The sequence below is a fragment of the Taudactylus pleione genome, unplaced genomic scaffold, assembly GCF_031769625.1.
Source record: "Taudactylus pleione unplaced genomic scaffold, aTauple2 ptg000137l, whole genome shotgun sequence".
Lineage (NCBI taxonomy): Eukaryota > Metazoa > Chordata > Amphibia > Anura > Myobatrachidae > Taudactylus > Taudactylus pleione.
In genome coordinates, this window is record NW_028284539.1 from 5054982 (window position 1) to 5075785 (window position 20804).

Below are 20804 nucleotides of genomic sequence, written 5' to 3' on the forward strand. Positions count from 1 at the left end.
CTAGCGAGTGTATGATGATCTTCGTTGCCTCAACAGTGAGACAGGGTCTAATACTGGGGAGATTTTATAGGTGGAAGCAGCAAGATAGGGAAAGTGCCTGAATGTGGGGTTTCATGGAGAGGGTGAAGTTGAGGATAACTCAGACCTGTGGGATAGAACAGATGGTGATATTGTTGATAAATAGTGAATTGTAGGTACAGTAGGAGATGTGAATTGGGAGGGTGGGAAGAGTATAAGCACAGTTTTAGAAATGTTAAATTTAAAAAAGTGGCAGCTGGAAATACCCTTAATAGTAGCCAGTTATGGGTAACTATTTTCAGGGAATCACTATTTTTAAATTTACAACACCTCAGTTGTGACATTTAAAAGGAGGGTTTACACTCTATGGATGTCAAGTAGCACATCTCTATGGATTATTTGAGATAACGCCTCCAAGTCTTCAGCAGCCTACTAGAGCACAGACATAACTACACAACACAGCAGGCACATCCTGGGCTTAACTACAAAAATGGCAGTTGTCTGCTTCATCCCTTGCTATAGCTACTGTAGATTAGTGCTTCATGCCCAGAAGTGCCTACAGCGACTTAACACTGTAGGCACTTCTGTAGGTTACTCTCTCATTAGAGCAGCTGTTGGTGGAATTAAAAGTTGGTGGTGAGGGTGTAGGAATAAGGCAACCTAGTGCAGAACTGTGTGTCGTCCACATTAGCTTAGTTGTTGTCAGTCCGCCTTGTCAATCAGACTGAGCACTTCTTCACTGTCTCTATTCAAGCAGGTTGCCAAGAACACTACCCCATCATTAAACTTCACCTTGGTCTTGTTCCATTTGTTCAGCTCGAAGTACATATATGAACTGATCCAGTGACTGAGTTGCTCATTCCACCTCTGTTTTGGTCTTATGAGCTATATTGTAGTGGCTTGTGGGGTTCAGTGTTCAGCCTGCTTGAATGGAGACAGCGAAGCCCCTTCTGCAACCTTGCCCCCAGAGAATGTTTAGTGATAACATTCCAGCAGAGGAGGACAGGAGCAGGAAGTGGTCTCTAGGTACACCACAAGTTGTAAAGATAAATCAGCCTTGTTCTCTGGGCACAGGTCAGATACAGCCCTGCCCAGTAAATCTCACGATCATATCTGTATGCCCCAGTATATTTCATAATCATATCTGTTTACCTCAGGTACAAATGCACAGAACTTCAATCCCTGTACAATGTGTAATGTATATATATATATATATATATATATATATATCAATAATACCACTGTTTTCCATCATATATAACATCACTGTCTTCCATGTTGCTTCTCCCATAAGCTCAGCATACAGTCAAATAGCACATGAATTTTTTTGTGGCCTTGAACTTTTCTGCAGCCTCTCACATTTATCAATCCATCATACTACATATTGAACAAATTAATACTTGCCTATTCTACTCGAATGTCCAGTATACTGTAATATAATTTATTCCTCCTGGATTACGAAAACAGTAGTCCAGCGTACTGCATCCCATCCACTTTTTTAGAGGAATCCTTATATAATAAGATAGGGTGTTCAGACAAGAGTCCATTAATAAAGTGAAAATGGAGCATTCCTTAATACTGTCTTTAAACTTAACATTCTGCCAAGCGTAAGATCATTTGTGGCTGTTGTGTGGAGCAGAAACAAAAAGATTTTGCCCTTTTTGTCATTTGTAGAAGTACAACATTTTCTTACAGTATTGTCACTGCTATTGCACTATGGGGCCTATTAATCATCACTTATTTTTTACAAAAGCAGGTGAAAGTTAACATTTTCACATGCTCTTGTAATAATTAAGTGTAAGAGTCATTCATCAAGTTCCAAAAAGCATTTTTTTGGGAACTTGATGGTGTTACTGAACGCCATCCTGAGATGGCGTTCAGCTCCCAATAATCTTCACAAGCAGCTTGTGAAGATTTACATGCCAACCACAGCAGAGGGATCGTAGGGGGGGTGGATCAGGCATGCGTGGGTGGAGGGGGGGGCTAGATCGGACACCTGCTGAATTACCGCAGCTGTAGGCAGTGCTGCGTATGCGGATGTAGTGCTGCATTACGGATGTAACAGGCAGGGAAAAGTTTCTATTTCTCGAAAAGCTGTCATCGCAAAAATGTCAGCGTTTCGGAATAGATACTGATGGAGAGGAGGAATGATGAATTCCTCCGGTAATTAGGTAGAACTCCATGCAAGTTCTAAACTTAATTATCTCCATCGAGTTTTAAGTAATGATGAATAGTCCCCCTAGTCTGAAAGTAAGCTACTGTTTTTTATATTTTCAAGAAATGTACAAAGGCTGATTGAAAAGTACTTATTTAGAATCAGATGACCACAGGATCTGAACATTTTTCTTTTTCAAAGTAGCGTCCTTCACATTCAACACATTTTTTGCAACGTTTCAACAACAATTAAAAGACGTGCAGTAGACTGTTTTGTGACATCACTTTTGGTGTTGCAGCGATGGCATTTTTCACTTTATCATCTGTTGAGAACTTATTTCCACGCAGTTGTTTTTTTTTCAGGTCTGGGAATGATCAGAAACAGCCCATACACTGGACTGTTCTTTTGATTCCGGATAATAATGATGAATCCACAATTCATCACACATCACAATCAATTCAACTCATCGTCGCATCTGCTCTGCTCTTCTGTGAGATTTCTGGGTACTCACCTGGCACACACGTGATGCATTTTCAGTTCCTTTGTCACAATATGCTGAACCGAGTGAAGCCGAAAGTTCGCTTAAGGTTAACCTTCTGTCATTTTGCAATATCTCTGCAGCTTTGGCAATGTTAACAGCTGTAACCACAGTGGATGGTCTCCCAGAACGCGGTACGTCAATCACTTGCTTAATACCCTCTTTGAAGTGCTTCGATATACTGCAGCACGGCTAATTGTTTCTCCACCATATGCTTGCCGTAAAATATGTCATGAGTTTAATTTCCACTTTTTCCAAATTTAACACAAAATTCAATCACACATCTCTGACGTAATCTCACAGACACATCTTCCTCATCCGTCATGACGAAACATATGAAGATCTTTCACTCACTGTGACCAAACACAGAAGACTTCGGCAGTCCCACCGCAGGTTCAGTTACATCGATGTATGAGCTTCACAATAACCAGCATAGAATTGCTGTGTCTACCTATGGGACAAATAAACAGAGGCAGTCTAAATACTTTTAAATCAGCCCCCGTCCAAAATAAGCTTTATAGAAAAAAGAACTAAGCATTTGGGTTGTAAATGTATTTATTTTTTAGTGACAAAAGCGACATTAGTGAAATGTTTGAGTAAACAGGTAAGTCTTGAGTCAATTTTAGTAGGATTCTAGAGTGAAGAACTCTCCAACTGTGAGGAAGCGATTTCCATAGAGTTGGAACCGCAAAGATAATTAATTAAGGGAGATTGTAGGTACTGCTAATAGTCCTTCATCTGCAGATCATACTAAGAAAGTCGGGCAGTAATGAATCAGAAGCTGCATCAGGTACCATCGACCCTAGTTAAGGAAAGGCCTTGAAACTCAGTAAGCCAATCTTGATATAGATTCATCATTTAACAGGCAGCCAGTGAAGGGAGTAGAATGGGGGTTATGTGGCTTTAACAGGCCTGATGTTTAAATGTAAGCCACCATTCAGGGCAACTCAGAGATTCTGTACATTGTATTGCATTGTATGGAGTACCAATTGCTACAGATAGGTGCTTAGCAATAGCCACCTCAGAAGAGCGGAGGAAGTTTTGGTACACTTTGGTGGGGGGAGGGGGGAGAAAAACAGCAACAATGCCTAACACACTTAAGAAGACATTATTAACAAACAGTTCATCATTAACATGAAATGAAGGTCTAGGGGCAACTCTATATTATATACTTATTAAAGGGAGATTAGCAGCAGATCACCTTTTTCACTGGAAATAGGACCTTTTAATATTTACGAGTATGCATCTGTGCACTTTCACAAATGACCTTTTGTGCCTTGGTCAAGAGATACTGTGCTCTGTACATCCTAACAAAATCGAATATGGTTTTCTTCATGATTTGAGTAGCTGCTGCCTTTAATTTAGATTTAATGGCAGCTGTCATTTATAGTAAGTGTTTTTTAAGAAATCCGTATGGACTGGCTTTTCAACAATATATTATTTTTAAATGATAAATAAAATGTGTTATATTTCTCAGCAATCAGGTAAAATTATGTTGATATTAATGAAGGTTTTGTGCTCCGAAGGCTTGTTTATTCCTGTAAACAACAAGTTCATTTCTACAATTAAAGAGCAGAGGTTTATTAAGTGTTCATTTGCATGAAAGGTCGATGCATCTTTGCAGTGCTGACAAGTCATGTTATGTCTGAGAACAGAACAGCATTAATGGGCAATCAACACGCACTACAAAGCTTCCTTGTTTTCTTGTTATTTTCTTATGTAAATAGCAAATGTAGGACAATATAAGTCTGTTTCTCACATATTATTATTCAATGTTTCTCAGCTATGAAATTATTATTTTGTATAAAAAAAAAATACAGTAGCTTTGTGAAATAAGATAACCCTTATTTATAGTAGAAAGTAACTCATTCTGTTAAACAGCAATAATATATATACATTAAATTAATCTAGCACAGTACACAGATAAATGTCATATATATTTATTGATTAGATACACACAAATAACAAAAGCTGTAATAGCTATATCTGAAAAAAGTAAGATAAGTAAAAATTTCAATTAATCTCTATAGAATAGAAATATTCTCTTCGTACTTAAATACTAAGAAAACTACAAAAACGCTTAAAAACTGCAAAAAACAAACTTCTATTAACTGTCTAAAACCCACTGCATTATTGGCGTATATTGGACGCACATCTAATACCAGCATAGATGTTATGGCGTCAGTGATCCGCTGTGCAATTGGGTGACTGCTGTCATACTTGCTCCCACTTGCAAAGGATTGTTTAACAGTCAATTGTCTTCCTGGTTCCCTTCTGGGATGAAGATATACTCGCAGCAGCAGCAGCAGCAGCAGCAGGCGTAGCACTCAACGATTCTTCTGAGGAATCCTGGATAGGGGTGGACTGAGTAAAGCCTAATCAAATTTGATGCAGGACTACTTCTGATCATGATTGAGGATATTGTAGAGGTATTGAAGGTGTTGGTGGTGAAGATAGCAGGTGCTTGGATCTAGCAGAGAGAAGGGAGATAGCTGACGCTGGACTGCTTGTTGTTACTTTTTTATCCAAAGTTCATGAATATGGCAAAAACTTTGGATGGATGCTCTGCAGATGGCTTAACAGGGAGGACGGTCCTAGATAGTTAAGGTCCCTACCTCTATTTACTCTGGCTTTGCAAATGGTACATATGGCTAGACAATTGTTTACCTGATTTGGGTAGAAATAATTCTATACATAAGAAGTGGATTTTTTTGTCTTATGCCCAGGCATGACAATGGGCTTTTTCTTATCATGGGCAACAACTGTTTCCACTGATGCCTGATTTACACAAACAACATCCTCATCAACAACATTATCATCATCAACATCATTATTAGTGTCAGCTACACAAATATCCTCCTCATACTGGTGCACTTCCACAGCAGCATCCTCGATTTCTATGTCAGCATGTTGACTTTTGCTGCTCATCCCCACATTTGCAGAGGGTGCAGAAATGGTAGAAGAAGGCTCCTCTTAGAGTACAGTATTGGAAAGGTCAGGCTCACACATGGCACCTTCGGACACACTTAGACTCTCCTCAGGGATTTGTGACATTTCTGAGCACACAGTTCGTTCCTGTGCCATAACAATTTTCATTCTTTTAAAGCATCTACAGGGAGAAGGGCTGACATTATCATAAGAGCCAGAACCACCATTCATAAATAAAGGCCAAGGCCTTAGCCTTTCCTTGCCACTTCATGTGGTGAAGGCATATTGGCAATTTTATGTCTTTCTGCAGCTAACTTTCCCTTTGATTTTTTTTCTTTACCACTGTAAAAGATTGTTTCTTTGATTTTAGATGCCCTGACTTAAGCCCTCCTTGCCCTTGGGCATCGGCTTTAGTAGATGATGTAGATGGATTAGTATTGTCACTGGTGGCAGCAGCTCCAGCACTAGTATGTGGTTCCTGCTCTCCTCTCAACTGATTGTTCTCCATATAAACAAAAATGAACCAAGTGGGGTACAGAACACATGTCAATTTGTACCGAACTTTTTTATTTTTAACTTTATTTTAAACTTTGTCCACAAACGACACTGCGCAGTCACAAAACTGGGGTAGAACCTACAGCGTCACAATACTTATAGTATTGTGAATATTTATGAATATTACACTGCTGTATGAATGACTGACAGCATCAAAATACTTGTATGAATATTACACTGAATGACCGACAGCGTCACAATACTTGTATGAATATTACACTGTGGTATGAATGACCGACAGCTTCACTCACAATACTTGTATGAATATTACACTGCAGTATTACTGACCGACAGTGTTACAATACTTTTATGAATATTACACTGCGGTATGAATGACCGTCTGCGCCACAATCCTTTTATGAATATTACACTGCAGTATGAATGACTGACAGCGTCACAATACTTGATGAATATTACACTGCGGTATGAATGACTGACAGTGTCACAATAATGGTATTTATTATTATTTATTATTTATTACCAGTTATTTATATAGCGCACACATATTCCGCAGCGCTTTACAGAGAATATTTGTCCATTCACATCAGTCCCTGCCCCAGTGGAGCTTACATTCTATATTCCCTAACACATGCTCACACACATACATACTAGGAATAATTTTTGCTGGGAGCCAATTAACCTACTAGTATATTTTTGGAGTGTGGGAGGAAACCGGAGTACGCGGAGGAAACCCACGCAAGCACAAGGAGAATATACAAACTCCACACAGTTAGGGCCATGGTGGGAATTGAACCCATGACCTCAGTGCTGTGAGGCAGTAATGCTAACCATTACACCGTCTGTGCTGCCCATGGTATGAATATTACCCTGCGGTATGAATGACCGACAGCGTCACAATACTTGTATGAATATTACACTGAATGACCAATAGTGCCACAATACTTGTTTGAATATTACACTGAATGACCAACAGCGTCACAATACTTGTATGAATATTACACTGTGGTATGAATGACCGACAGCATTACAATAGTTTTATGAATATTACACTGCGGTATGGCCAGCAGCATTACAGTGCTTATATATGGATACACTGGAGGGGGGGTATGGCATACAGTGTCAAAGAGCTTATATATGGATACACTGGGGAGGCTACGGTATACAGCATCACAGTGCTTATATGTATACACTGGGGTACAGCACAAAGAAAATCTTTTTTTTTTTTAAATATTTTTTTTTTTACTTTTAGTTCTTTTTTTTAAAGTACAGTCAGTGGACGGACAGCACACCCCTGGATTGGACACACAGACCCCCCATAACTCCCCCCCGTTCGACATAGAACAGCACTCCCCTGTTTTGGACAACAGCCATAGCACAGTGACAGCACACCCCTGGATTGGACAACAGCCCCTGGCATGGATATACAGTCCCCCTGGAGTGGAACGGAGCAAAGCAAACAGAGCACAGTCTGGATTGGACAACAGCTGTTTTGTCACACAGCCCCCCCTGGAGTGGACACAGCACAACTGCACAGCCCAGGACTCAGCAAGGAAATGGCGCCGATCAATGCGGGTAGGGACTTATATACAATCCAAACCCACGAAAAACTGACAGCGGGAGGATGACGCTTTGCCTCGTTTTGGATTCTGAGTTAGGCGGGTAAACCCGAGCTTGACTCGAATCCTGCTCAGATCCCCTATGTTCGGGTGGGTCTGGTTCTCGGAGAACCTGACCCACTCATCTCTACTCATAATATATAATGTATGGTTTCACTTGCCAAAACATGAAAAGGTTGAATTAAAGTCAATAGTTTCCCTCTATTGCTTTTCAAGTAAAGTAATTTAATCAGAGACATGATAAATGCACCCAGTAAAATAATCATAAAGCCTGATGCTATTTTCCCATAAGATTCTAGGATTTTCACCCAATCGCATGAGCACCAAGATGAAATATCCAACAGGGAAAGTAATTGAATTATAGTTCCTCCCTGGAATCAGCTTTTTAAATTATAAGGTTTCAGAACTCATAACGCCAGCATTAAGGATGAAAGAATACAATTTACAAGCATTTTGTTAAGAGTTATTTATCATGTTTAACTGTAAAGACTTGTTGACCACAATAAGCAGTGGCTACAGTTCTGACAATGGATGATTCTCTTCCCTGGGGAGAACTGTTTCAAAAGGCCACGTGCAATGACAAAGCTAATTGTGCATCTGAAATAGGTCAAGCACAGCTATAGTAACCTAGTTACTTATTTCTCTGCTCAATTCTTGTGAAGATTTTACAAGTATTTAGGATACAGAACATTTGTTACAATATATTTTAATCAGACTTACAGTAAGCAAGTACAGTACACAATGGTTGGGTACGGGAAGCCAGCGGTCAGAATCCCAACAACGGCATCCCGACAGGGTTCGGATACTGACACTTGTCGGTTGGTATTCTACTGAGCTGGGCATGACTACTGACTCCCATAGTGCCGAGGAGCGGACGCCGGGGACGCCGCAATGCACTATGGGAGTGACGTCATGACGTCACTCTCATAGTGCCGAGGAGCGGGCGACGGGGCGGTCGGCGGCTACACAGGAGCGGGGATAAGGTAAGTTTTTTTGTTTTTGTTTTGTGTTTGCGCACGCGCCCGTGCGCGTGGGGGGAAGTTACTGGGGTCTCACTACTGGGGGCATTACAGGGGGCTCACTACTGGGGCAGTTACTGGGGTCTCACTACTGGGGGCAGCTACAGGGGCTCACTACTGGGGGCAGCTACAGGGGGTCACTACTGGGGGCAGCTACAGGAGGTCACTACTGGGGGCAGCTACAGGGGGCTCACTACTGGGGGCAGCTACAGGGGGCTCACTACTGGGGGCAGCTACAAGGGGCTCACTATTGGGGGCATTACAGGGGGCTCACTACTGGGGGCAATTACAAGGGGCTCTCTACTGGGGGCATTACAGGGGGCTCACTACTGGGGGCAACTACAGGGGGCTCACTACTGGGGGCACTGCATAAGGGGCACCATTACAGTGGGCATTGCATAAGGGGCACCATTACAGTGGGCATTTAATGTTTTAGGGGAACTACTGTGGTTATTGTGTAAGACCTAAGTTAGGGGGGGGCCCTTAAAAATGTTGCTATGGGGCCCAAAAAGTTCTAGTTATGCCCCTGGTAACTACCCCTACTGGTGGCACTGCATAAGAGGCACTACCACTACTGGGGACACTGCATAAGGGGCACCACTACTGGAGGCATTGTATAAGGGGAACTACCACTACTGGGGGCGCTGCATAAGGGCCACCAGTACTGGGGGCATTGCATAAGGGACACTACTGCTGTAGGCATTGTGTAAGAGGCACTACTATTGTGGGCATTATGTGTATTAGAGGCACCACTACTGTGGACATTGTGTATAAGGGGCACTACTGTGGGCATTGTGTAAAAGGGGCACTATGTGTGTGTCATAACATGAATAAGGGGCACTAGTACTATGTGGTATAATGTGAAATGGGCACTATGTGCGGGGTAATTTGGATACGATTGTGCAACTGGTGAGTAATATTTCATGTGGGTGCCTATATGTGTGTTTTTTTCTTGTGTTTGCTTGAAGTTTGATTTCTCTGGGGAGACAGTGCTAAAGGGGTTATGTTCTTGCTAAATCTCCCCCATTCAGTATTTAACAAACAGCGGTAAGCTTAGCTTATTGCTGCTTGTCACTGTACCGCCTACGAGCAATACGGTCCCCATTGCACATACCCCCATGTTGTCCATATTTAATAGAGGCCCCCTCATGTTTATTACCCAGGGGCTACCCACAGACCTTAAACCAGCCCTGAAAGTAGGTGCTACACTCAACAATTACATTATAAATACTGTATATATTTGTTTATGTGTGTGTATATATACAGTCAGGTGCATAAATATTGGGACATTGACAGAATTTACATATTTTGGCCTCTATTCACCACCACAAAGGCTTTGAAATGAAACAAACAAGATGTGCTTTAACTGTAGACTTTTAGATTTAATTTGATGGTAATTACATCCAAATCAGGTGAACGGTGTAGGAATTACAACGGTTTCTATATGTGCCTCCCACTTTTTAAGGGGCCAAAAGTAATGGGACTATCAACTCAAAAGCTATTTCATTGACAGGTGTGGGCTATTCCATCATTATTTCATTATCAATTAAGCAGGTAAAAGGTCTGGAGTTGATTCTAGGCGTGACATTTGCATTTGGAATCAGTTGCTGTGGACTCTCAATATGAGATCCAAAGAGCTGTCACTATCAGTGAAGCAAGCCATCATTAGGTTGAAAAATCAAAACAAACCCATCAGAGAGATAGCAAAACATTAGGTGTGGCCAAATCAACTGTTTGGAACATTCTTAAAAAGAAAGAAAGCACCGGAGAGACCCGAAGACCATGGAAAACAACTGTGGTGGATGACAGAAGAATTATTTCCCTGGTGAAGAAAAACTCCTTCACAACAGTTGGCCAAATCAAGAACACTCTCCAGGAGGTAGGTGTATATGTGTCAAAGTCAACAATCAAGAGAAGACTTCACAAGAGTGAATATAGAGGGTTCACCACAAGATGTAAACCATTGGTGAGCCACAAAAACAGGAAGACCAGATTAGAGTTTGCCAAACAACATCTAAAAAAGCCATTACAGTTCTGGAACAACATCCTATGGACAGATGAGACAAAGATCAACTTGTACCAGAGTGATGGGAAGAGAAGAGTATGGAGAAGGAAAGGAACTGCTCATTATCCAAAACATACCACCTCATCAGTGAAGCATGGTGGTGGTAGTGTCATGGCGTGGACATGTATGGCTGCCAATGGAACTGGTTCCCTTTTACTTATTGATGATGTGACTGCTGACAAAAGCAGCAGAATGAATTCTGAAGTGTTTCGGGCAATAATATATGCTCATATTCAGTCAAATGCTTCAGAACTCATTGGACGGCGCTTCACAGTGCACATGGACAATGACCCGAAGCATACTGCAAAAGCAACCAAAGAGTTTTTTAAGGCTAAAAAGTGGAATGTTATGCAATGGCCAAGTCAATCCCCTGACCTGAATCCGATTGAGCATGCATTTCACTTGATGAATACAAAACTGAAGGGAAAATGCCCCAAGAACAAGCAGGAACTGAAGACATTTGCAGTAGAGGCCTGGCAGAGCATCACCAGGGATGAAACCCAGTGTCTGGTGATGTCTATGCATTACAGACTTCAGGCTGTAATTGCCTGCAAAGGATTTGCAACAAAGTATTAAAAAGTGAAAGTTAGATTTAGGATTGTTTGGTTTGTCCCATTACTTTTGGCCCCTTAAAAAGTGGGAGGCACATATAGAAACTGTTGTAATTCCTACACCGTTCACCTGATTTGGATGTAATTACCCTCAAATTAAATCTGAAAGTCTGCAGTTAAAGCACATCTTGTTTGTTCCATTTCAAAGCCATTGTGGTGGTGAATAGAGGCCAAAATATGAAAATTCTGTCAATGTACCAATATTTATGCACCTGACTGTATATATATATATATATATATATATATATATATATACACACATACACAGAGGAATGCTGGCACTCCAGATTAAGGGCCTCAATTACTAACTAGCTTTATCACCAAAATGAGTGATAAATGTCACTGTGTATAATAAATGGTGCTCCAGCCAATCAGCTCCCAACTGTCAACTGTTTGAAAAATGACAGTTGGGTGCTGATTGGCTGGAGCACCATTTATCATACACAGTGAAATGTATCACTTGTTTTGGTGATAAAACTCGTAAGTAAATGGGGGCCTATGAGCCTAGTTGATTTCAACATTTCAATGCTTTAGTGCACCTTTGTCAGGAACAGCAATAAATGTGATACACTGAAATGAACTATGCTGTTGTGAGAATATATATACAGTATATATAATTCAGTGCTTAGCCGGTACTCACCATACCAATGCGCAGCGGGTCCAGGTGCACAACTAAAAGCAGACAAAAGAGGGTTGGCACTCCATGACTTCAAAGCATTCACAAACGCAGGCTGTTTATAGCAACATTTCGGTTTATTCAAAACCATCATCAGACATTAACATAACAATGAAACCCCCTTACCTTAAATACCCCACTGTGAAGACCAGTAGAAGCCAGCACTGCAGCTTCACGCTGCCAGGGCTGTTCATAATGACGTCAGACGTACGGCGTCGCCCATTACTGATGTCAGCAGAGCAGACAGCCGGCGTCTCCATGGTAACAGAATACATAAAAAACAACCATGGAGAAGGATGAATAACAGTGCTCAGCAGCACTGTTGTGAACAGAACAATATACATTAATGGTGCATAACATAACATAAACATAAGAACACAAAAAAAACCATCAAACTGTGTAGACAGCGTAACGAAGTGACACCTCTGGACATATACCAAGAGGTGATCACTACAAAGCAAGACTTACCCTCTCACAGGGCTTTATGTGTCTGAAATACTGTGACTCCCAGCAGAGTAATCTAGGAGAGAGAACAAGTAATAATCAAGATAAGACTATAAATGTATGTCAAGGGAAACAAGAAAATATAAAGGGACGTATTTCTTCCAATAACCTATCAGTATAGTGTGGCTAATGTTCTACTAACCAGAGCAACCTGTGCTCAACTAACAGGTATGGATCTCAATATCTGTGTGCAGTTCACAGGCAGCAACTGAGGGACAGTAACTCATTCAAACCAAGCGGAGTTACAGTGTTTAATCTGTGTATCCACTTGGCCTCTAAGCGAAGAAGGGCTTTGGCCCTATCACTACCCCTAGGAGAGGAGGGGAAACAATCAATGATTTTGTATTTCAGGGTGGCCAGTCCGTGGTGAAATTCCTTAAAGTGGCGTGCGACAGGTTGGTCCTGGTCTTTGCCATCCAATGCCATCCTGATGGCGGACCGATGAAGCGTCATCCTTTCTTTGAATTGGCGAGTCATTTTTCCAACATATAACAGGCCGCATGGGCATCTGATTATTTATATCACAAACTTGAAGGTACATGATAAGACATGACGAATCTGGTACCATTTGCCAGAATGTGGATGTACATAGAAATCAACTATATAGAGGCCCACGGAGGCGTCTTGAAGCTGTCTTTACCAACAAAGGCTTTTGTACAAAGTATTAAATAAATTTTAGTAAGTGTGTTCAATACTTTTTCCCTGTGTCATTTCACATTATTACACATAACTTCATTTATGGACATCTATGGTTTGATTTCTTTGAATGTGTGGATTACATGGGTTGTTGCTGACATTTGGTGAAAACGTCATTACAATAGCCCTATTACAAGTATATTTACTGAGAAAAATGTTGATGTGATCAATACTTATTTTACCCGCTGTACAGTATATATACAATTACCGTATATACTCGAGTATAAGTTGACCCGAATATAAGCCGAGGTACCTAATTTTACCCCAAAAAACTGGGAAAACTTATTGACTCGAGTATAAGCCTAAGGCTGCAGTTCTGGCTGTGGCAGGCTGTGTGCCTGCCTGCTTTTGTGGCTGCTGGTCAGGCTGCTGTGGTGCAGGAGGTTAGGCAGGCAAGCAATGGCTTCATGTGTGTCTCTCTACGCAGGGCACTGACTAATTACATCATCTGCCAGTGCCCCAGAAGCTCCAATCAGCATCATTCAGAGCTAGCCGGGTCAAATAAGCAGGGTAGCACCCGTTCACACTGCCGCATGACACGGGAACAAATCGTTTTCGACCCTGCTCTCAACCCGAGTAAGATTGCGTGGTAAATCGACCCGGGTTATTTTTTTGGGAGCCGTTCACACAGAGCCTCAACCCGGATCGTCCTGGCAATAACCCGGGTTATTTGTTTGGTGTAAAAGGGGTATAACTGTGGCCCCAACTGCAGCGGATTGGGCCTCTCCACTTGCAGCTACATGGTGAGGTGATATTTGTTGCAGGACCAGGCTTGATAGATTGATCTGTTGTATAAATAAAACATTAGTATTTCATGCTTGTCTTTAGTACTTGGAGGGGGAGCAGGTGAATTTTTATACTTTGAAAGTATAATGATTTGTATCAAGGGAGACCAGATTTAACGACAACTGGTTTAATTAAAACTGTATCCCCATCTGGATAATAATCAGATAAACTGTCAGGAAACACATACTGCAAATACCTTTTGGTAATAATTTATTGCATATTACTTTTTATCAAAAAATCTTTGATTTCCTGTGTTTAAATTTATTGGTTAAGTCAAGGTTATACACTTTAAATATGTTGTATATAAAGAAATATTATTAACCTACACTGTGCAGGGCACTGCTTTGTAGGCTCTTCATCATAATAAGGAACAAAAGATCTACAAAACCTTAATCCACCATAAGGGATAGTAAATCTCTCTCCCACAATATATGGTACTTTTGAGATAATGGCAGATACAGACACAAAAATACTCTGACATTGCTCAAATTCAGCAAGTAGTTCTTGGCTCATTTGTTACAATAGAGGCTTTGCTCTGAGGGCCTGATTAAGTATGGATCACAATTGCGATCACAGCTGCGAATCCATACGGAACGCAGTTGCTAAAATATGAAAATGCTTGCCAAAGCTCAGCATAAAGACGCCCACTGCTGCGTTCTCATATTGTCCAATCTCGTTCTTATGTGTAAACATATATAAATCCTGGGCCACTAATACACTAATGTAAACGCCTTGAATTCATATTCAAATTTAAAAAAAAAACACATTATTTATATTTCTAATTTGTATATACTGTATGTCAAGCTGATAGTGTTGCTCAGAGGTTAGTATCATGCCTTCATCTGTGTATCACAATACACAGATGAGTGCTCAATTTATTGCTTACTGGTAAGCTCCTGCTGGCTGTCGTCTTTACCACTGCTCTAAAGTAAGTGACTTCCTTGCCTCCAGTCTTTGTCCTCTCCCGGCTCTAATAGAGCAGGAAGTCCACTACTGACATCAGTAGTGATGTCAGTAAGGCCTCCCTACAAACGCCAGACGTTCCTAAGGGAACATCTGCGTTTGCCGGCCACCCCCCCCTACCCGCCCACAAAACGGGGCGAGCTGTCAATCAACATCGACAGCCGCTCGTATTGTTGCGAGCCCCGTAGCGACTGAACTTCAGTCGCTCAGTGGGGCACACGCACGCTGGCGTGGTGCGTGCGCAGTGGGCAACCATCGGGCCGCTTGCGAGCGCACAGCGCTTGCGAGCGGCTCTGAATCGGGCTCTTAACCCCATATGGTAGCAGCAGAACAATTTGCCATTAAATATAGCATCAGATCATAGGCCCTGGAAACATTGGGCCTGATTCAGACCCGCTCGCATGTTGCGGCCGCTCGCATCCTGCGTATGCAAATTTGTAAAATTGACGTCATGGGATGCGATCGCTCGCCAAGACAAAAGCACACCCACTTTGGCTGTGCGGGCGATCGCTCTGCGTATGCAGCCACCCACCATAGTATACAGAGCCACCCACTAGCGCATGTCATCTCCTGGAAGTGTCTTAAAACATTGGTATATCGAGCACCATCGGAAGCTAACGCAGCACTTGCGATTGCCTTACCCTACTGCAAACACTGCGTGACGTGAACTATGACGCTGCCTGTTAATTATGCACACCTTGAAACACTCAGGCACGCCTGCGTTCCCACCTCCACTCCCCCGTTTTTAATGGACTGCCCATGTTACCACCCACAAACGGCCTCTCCTGTCACTCACTCTGCTGGGCTGTCTTTGCTGGGCGAGCGGGCGGTATGCGATCGCAATGTGTAGTTCGCGCACTGCGATGCGTGCACGTACTCAGGCCATCGGACCGCTTGCGAGAGCAAGCATATAGCGACCGGGTCTGAATCAGGCCCATAGTTTGTACAATGTTAAAATCAATCTTGTCATCTTTAGAGATTGGATTATCTGATTGAAACAGATGGCACAAGGTCTGACTTTCAAGGAAAGAAAAAAAAACTATTTATTTCAATGTCCTCCAAGAACTGTATAGCTCTTTGTGTGAGTAACGTTAGTTTTCCAATTAAGCGTAAATGTTTCTCTTCCAGTGTTGTGTGATTTAGAATAACCTGTACACCAACTTCATTGAAAATGCTCAACAAAGGTTTTTTTTTTTTCCCATTTTGTAAGAATGAAAGCAGAAATTAGATTTTGTGGGTATTCTGAACTATGACTTGCCAGGCTTGCCAAGAATTGTTTGGACAATTGATAGGGTGTGTGTGAAGCATTACACATGGATCATTTGTTCTCATTGCGATATTTCCTCATTGAGTTAGGAGAGAAGACTGATTGATAAATAGTAAAACAAAAAATCAGCTCTAAGGAAACTAATTGAACAGCATTTGGGGATAATTTGATGCAGTGTATCATATTTATTTTTAAAGTGTCAGATGGTTAAGAAGGGGTAGATGTATTTACATACTTTGTGTCTGTTCTTTTATGCTCAGAACAATTTAGAGAAGTCAGTAAATTACTTCTTATGCTTGTGCTACTGCTTCATTGACTGTGTGATTATTTTGTCCCTGCAGATTAAATAAAGAGGAGATCAGTCTATTGCCAGGTGTAAAGAAAAGTGTCCAAAATGAACTCCAACGATGCAAATACACCAGAGGGAGGACTTAATGTCACATTGACCATACGGTTATTAATGCATGGGAAGGTAATGTCTCTTAGTGGATTGCACATTAGCCAAACTCCAATTTCTGTTTGATTTATTTGCATTTTATTTGTCTTTGTGCATCTCACTTGTCTTATGGCAAATTCTTAGTGCATGGATATTGTTTTTTTTTTAATTATTATGAATTTTTTTTTTATACATTAAACTGATTCACTTTAAAGAATATGACTAGTATTACTAAAGGTTTTGCTTTACATCTGTATTACTGTACTACAGCCATGGCCAAAAGTTTTGAGAATGACACAAGTATTGGTTTCCACAAAGTCTGCTGCTTCAGCTTTTATGATGGCAATTTGCATATACTCCAGAAGGTCATGAAGAGTGATCAGATGAATTGCAATTAATTGCAAAGTCCCTCTTTGCCAGGACAATAAATTTAGGAGCCAATTCAGACCCGCTCGCTAGGATGCGATCGCTCGTAGCTGGCCGATATTTGCAATCTGCGCGTGTGTATGTATCGCAATTCGCATGTTTGCGAACCACTGCGAAAGATCTGGAAGCACTCGCTCGACCAGCATAGACAGCCCATTTGAAAGAGTGACAGGAGAGGCCATTTGTGGGTGGTAACAAGGGCAGGCCATTAGAAATGGGGGAAGTACGAACGCAGGCATGCCTAAATTTCAACGCTGTTTCAGAGGCATGCATAATTAACAGGCAGCTCATAGTACATGTCACCTGGTTGTATTTCACACTGAAGTGATGGCAGTGCTTGTGGCAAGGTCAACCTTGCGAGCACATCCTATGATGCTCGATGTACCAATGTTTTCATGCACTTCCAGGAGATGACGTGCGCAAGTGGGTGTCTCATGAATGGCTAGTGGGTGCCTGCATACACAAAGTGATTGCATGCAAGGACATAGTGGGCGTGTTAATGCCTTGCCGTACGATCGCCTGCCTTGGGCATGCGTTATATTTGCATACACTGGGAGCGAGCAAATGCATCTAGCGAGCAGGTCTGAATGAGCTCCTTAATCCCAAAAACAAAATTTCCACTGCATTTCAGCCCTGCCACAAAAGGACCAGCTGACATCATGTCAGTGATTCTCTCGTTAACACAGGTGAGAGTGTTGACGAGGACAAGGCTGGATATCACTCTGTCATGTTGATTGAGTTAGAATAACAGACTGGAAGCTTTAAAAGGAGGATGGAGCTTGAAATCATTGTTCTTTCTCTGTTAACCATGGTTACCTGCAAGGAAAGACGTGCAGTCATCATTGCTTTGCACAAAAAGGGCTTCACAGGCAAGGAAGTAAGATTACACCTAAATCAGCCATTTATCGGATCATCAAGAACTTCAAGGAGAGAGGTTCAATAGTTGTGAAGAAGGCTTCAGGGCACCCAAGAATGTCCAGCAAGTGCCAGGACTGTCTCCTTAAGTTGATTCAGCTGCAGGAATGGGGCACCACCAGTGCAGAGCTTGCTCAGAAATGGCAGCAGGCAGGTGTGAGTGCATTTGCATGCACAGTGAGGTGAAGACTTTTGGAGGATGGCCTGATGTCAAGAAGGGCAGCAAAGAAGCCACTTCTCTCCAGGAAAAATATCAGGGATAGACTGATATTCTTCAAAAAGTACAGGGATTGGACTGCTGAGGACTGGGGTAAAGTTATTATCACTGATGAATCCCCTTTCCGATTGTTTGGGGTATCTGGAAAAATGCTTGCCTGGAGAAGGAAGTGGGAGCTCTACCATCAGTCCTGTGTCATGCCAACAGTAAAGCATCCTGAGACCATTCATGTGTGGGATTGCTTCTGGGCCAAGGGAGTGGGCTCACTCACAGCCGTGAATAAAGAATGGTACCAAACAACCTCCAAGAGCAACTTCTCCCAACCATCCAAGAACAGTTTGGTGATGATCAATGCCTTTTCCAGCATGATGGAGCACCTTGCCATAAGGCAAAAGTAATAATTAAGTGGCTCAGGGAACAAAACATCGACATTTTGGGTCCATGGCCAGGAAACTCCCCAGACCTTAATTCCATTGAGAACTTGTTGTCAATCCTCAAGAAGCGGGTGGGCAAACAAAACCCCACAAATTCTGATAAACTCCAAGCATTGATTAGGCAAGAATGGGTGTCCATCAGTCAGTATGTGGCCCAGAAGTTGATTGACAGCATGCCAGGGCAAATTGCAGAGGTCTTGAAAAAGAAGGGTCAACACTGCAAATATTTACTCTGCATAAACTTAATGTAATTGTCAATAAAAGCCTTTGATACTTATGAAATGCTTGTCATTTTACTTCAGTATACCATAGTAACATCTGACATAAAATTCTAAAAACACTGAAGCAGCAAATTTTGAGAAAACCAATACTTGTGTCTGTTAGGGAATACTTATATTCCCTTATAATTACTGATACTGTTCTTTGCTTTATACTGTAAATCTTAGTCCCCACTATATAAGTCCTATTACCAGATGAAGTAACATAAAACAATCATAGAGTTATCTGTATAATATTAGTTTATCAAAGAAGGATTGCACAGTACATATATAACCCTGTTAAAATTATATATATATATATATATATATATATATAGATACTTATTGGTCCTTGGAGATCACAGGCCTGGCCTAGATGTTGTTCAGCTTGCCGTCTTAGCATGTGTCCTCACAATCTTTATTCATTCACTTATAAGACTCTGGCTGTAACTTGACCCAGGAAACGGGGGAAACAATCTCTATTCTTTGATCAAGTGTGTGTATGTGAAAACTGGTGTTTTCTGGTTCTGCAGTTAGCAGTGCAGACAAAGAGGGGGGAGAGATAAGTTTCAAGACAGGAGACATCTTTGGGGAATATTCCTATAACAGTGTCATTTTCAAAACTTTTGGCCATGGCTGTACACAGTAAAACATGGTAATGCATGGCTACTCCCCCACCCCCCTCGATGCTATGCAGAGCTACTGTGAGAGACCAGAGCAACTGTGAAAACTGTTCTTAACACACACATACTGTTGTGTATAGGAAACTTTACAGTGAATGGCCGGGGTCTTGGGGGCAGCCTAGGCCCCCAGAATCTTTGGGGGCATTGACAGTGTGAAATACATTTTAGATGCTTTTTTAGCACTCCTGCCATCAGCTGAGTCTACAATGTGAGGTCACTTCAAAAGAAAAAAAATGTTGTATTTCATCAGTGTAACTCTTAATTATTTTTCTGCCGTGCCTCTGAGTTTTTTTTTTTATGAGGTCTCCACAAACAAGTCTATGTCATTTGGGTGCCCCATGTTTTTTTTGCAACCACTATGTCTCGCCTTAGCTTTCTCTGCACTGTGGGACCTCTGAAGAAATTGAGCCTCCTTAAACAGACAGTGTCTTGAGCCAGTATTCAGTATACATATGAAAGAACACGTGATACGGTAGCCATCGGTTTGGGTAGGAATAATATTTAATCTTCATACAAGATAATACATAGTACTGTACATTTTAGGGTAAGACAAAATGTGAATTTCCCTGAACAAACATCCTGGAGAGACATCCTCCTACGTTTCTCCGTCATATCTCTGCATCTCTACAGTGCCACCTCCCTTACTACTCATCAGTACCATCCCCATGCATCTCACAAGCTTCATCCCCCTTGTGCAGGGCCAGCGCCACCATTAGGCATTTGCCTAGGGGCGCTGGCCACTAGAGGGCACCGCTCACCGCCCATGACAGGCAGACCATGTGTAAAGTCCATGCTGCGGCCACTGCACTTGTAAAGCCAGCTGTCTTCTCACTCTCTGGCCCCCACAGCCACAGCATCCGCTCTGTGTTTGGCCGGGTTCTACAGTGTCACCGTCAGCACTGATGTCACATGCCAATGAATCAATTGACCGCCCCCTAGACTGCCTCAGTACTTCCCCCTTTGCTCGAGGAGAAGGGAATGTATGCATTCCAGGCTTAAAGCCTAGGTAGAAACAAAAGCTGCCTGCAGTGGAATATAATAAGTATGTAATATTATATATAATATTATAAGGGCACAG

The 20804-nt window shown here is 41.8% G+C and overlaps 1 protein-coding gene across 10 annotated transcripts in view; it reads left to right on the top strand.

Moving 5' to 3' along the window:
- LOC148522870 (poly(rC)-binding protein 3-like) overlaps positions 1–20804 on the top strand; it is a 1341444-nt gene that overhangs the window by 1173879 nt on the left and 146761 nt on the right. For all 10 annotated transcript variants that reach the window (XM_088473625.1, XM_088473627.1, XM_088473623.1 and 7 more), the window contains one exon: positions 16700–16830. In XM_088473625.1, coding sequence (XP_088329751.1) covers positions 16753–16830 — 78 coding nt within the window. In that variant the 5' untranslated portion in view covers positions 16700–16752. The remainder of the gene's footprint in view (positions 1–16699; positions 16831–20804) is intronic.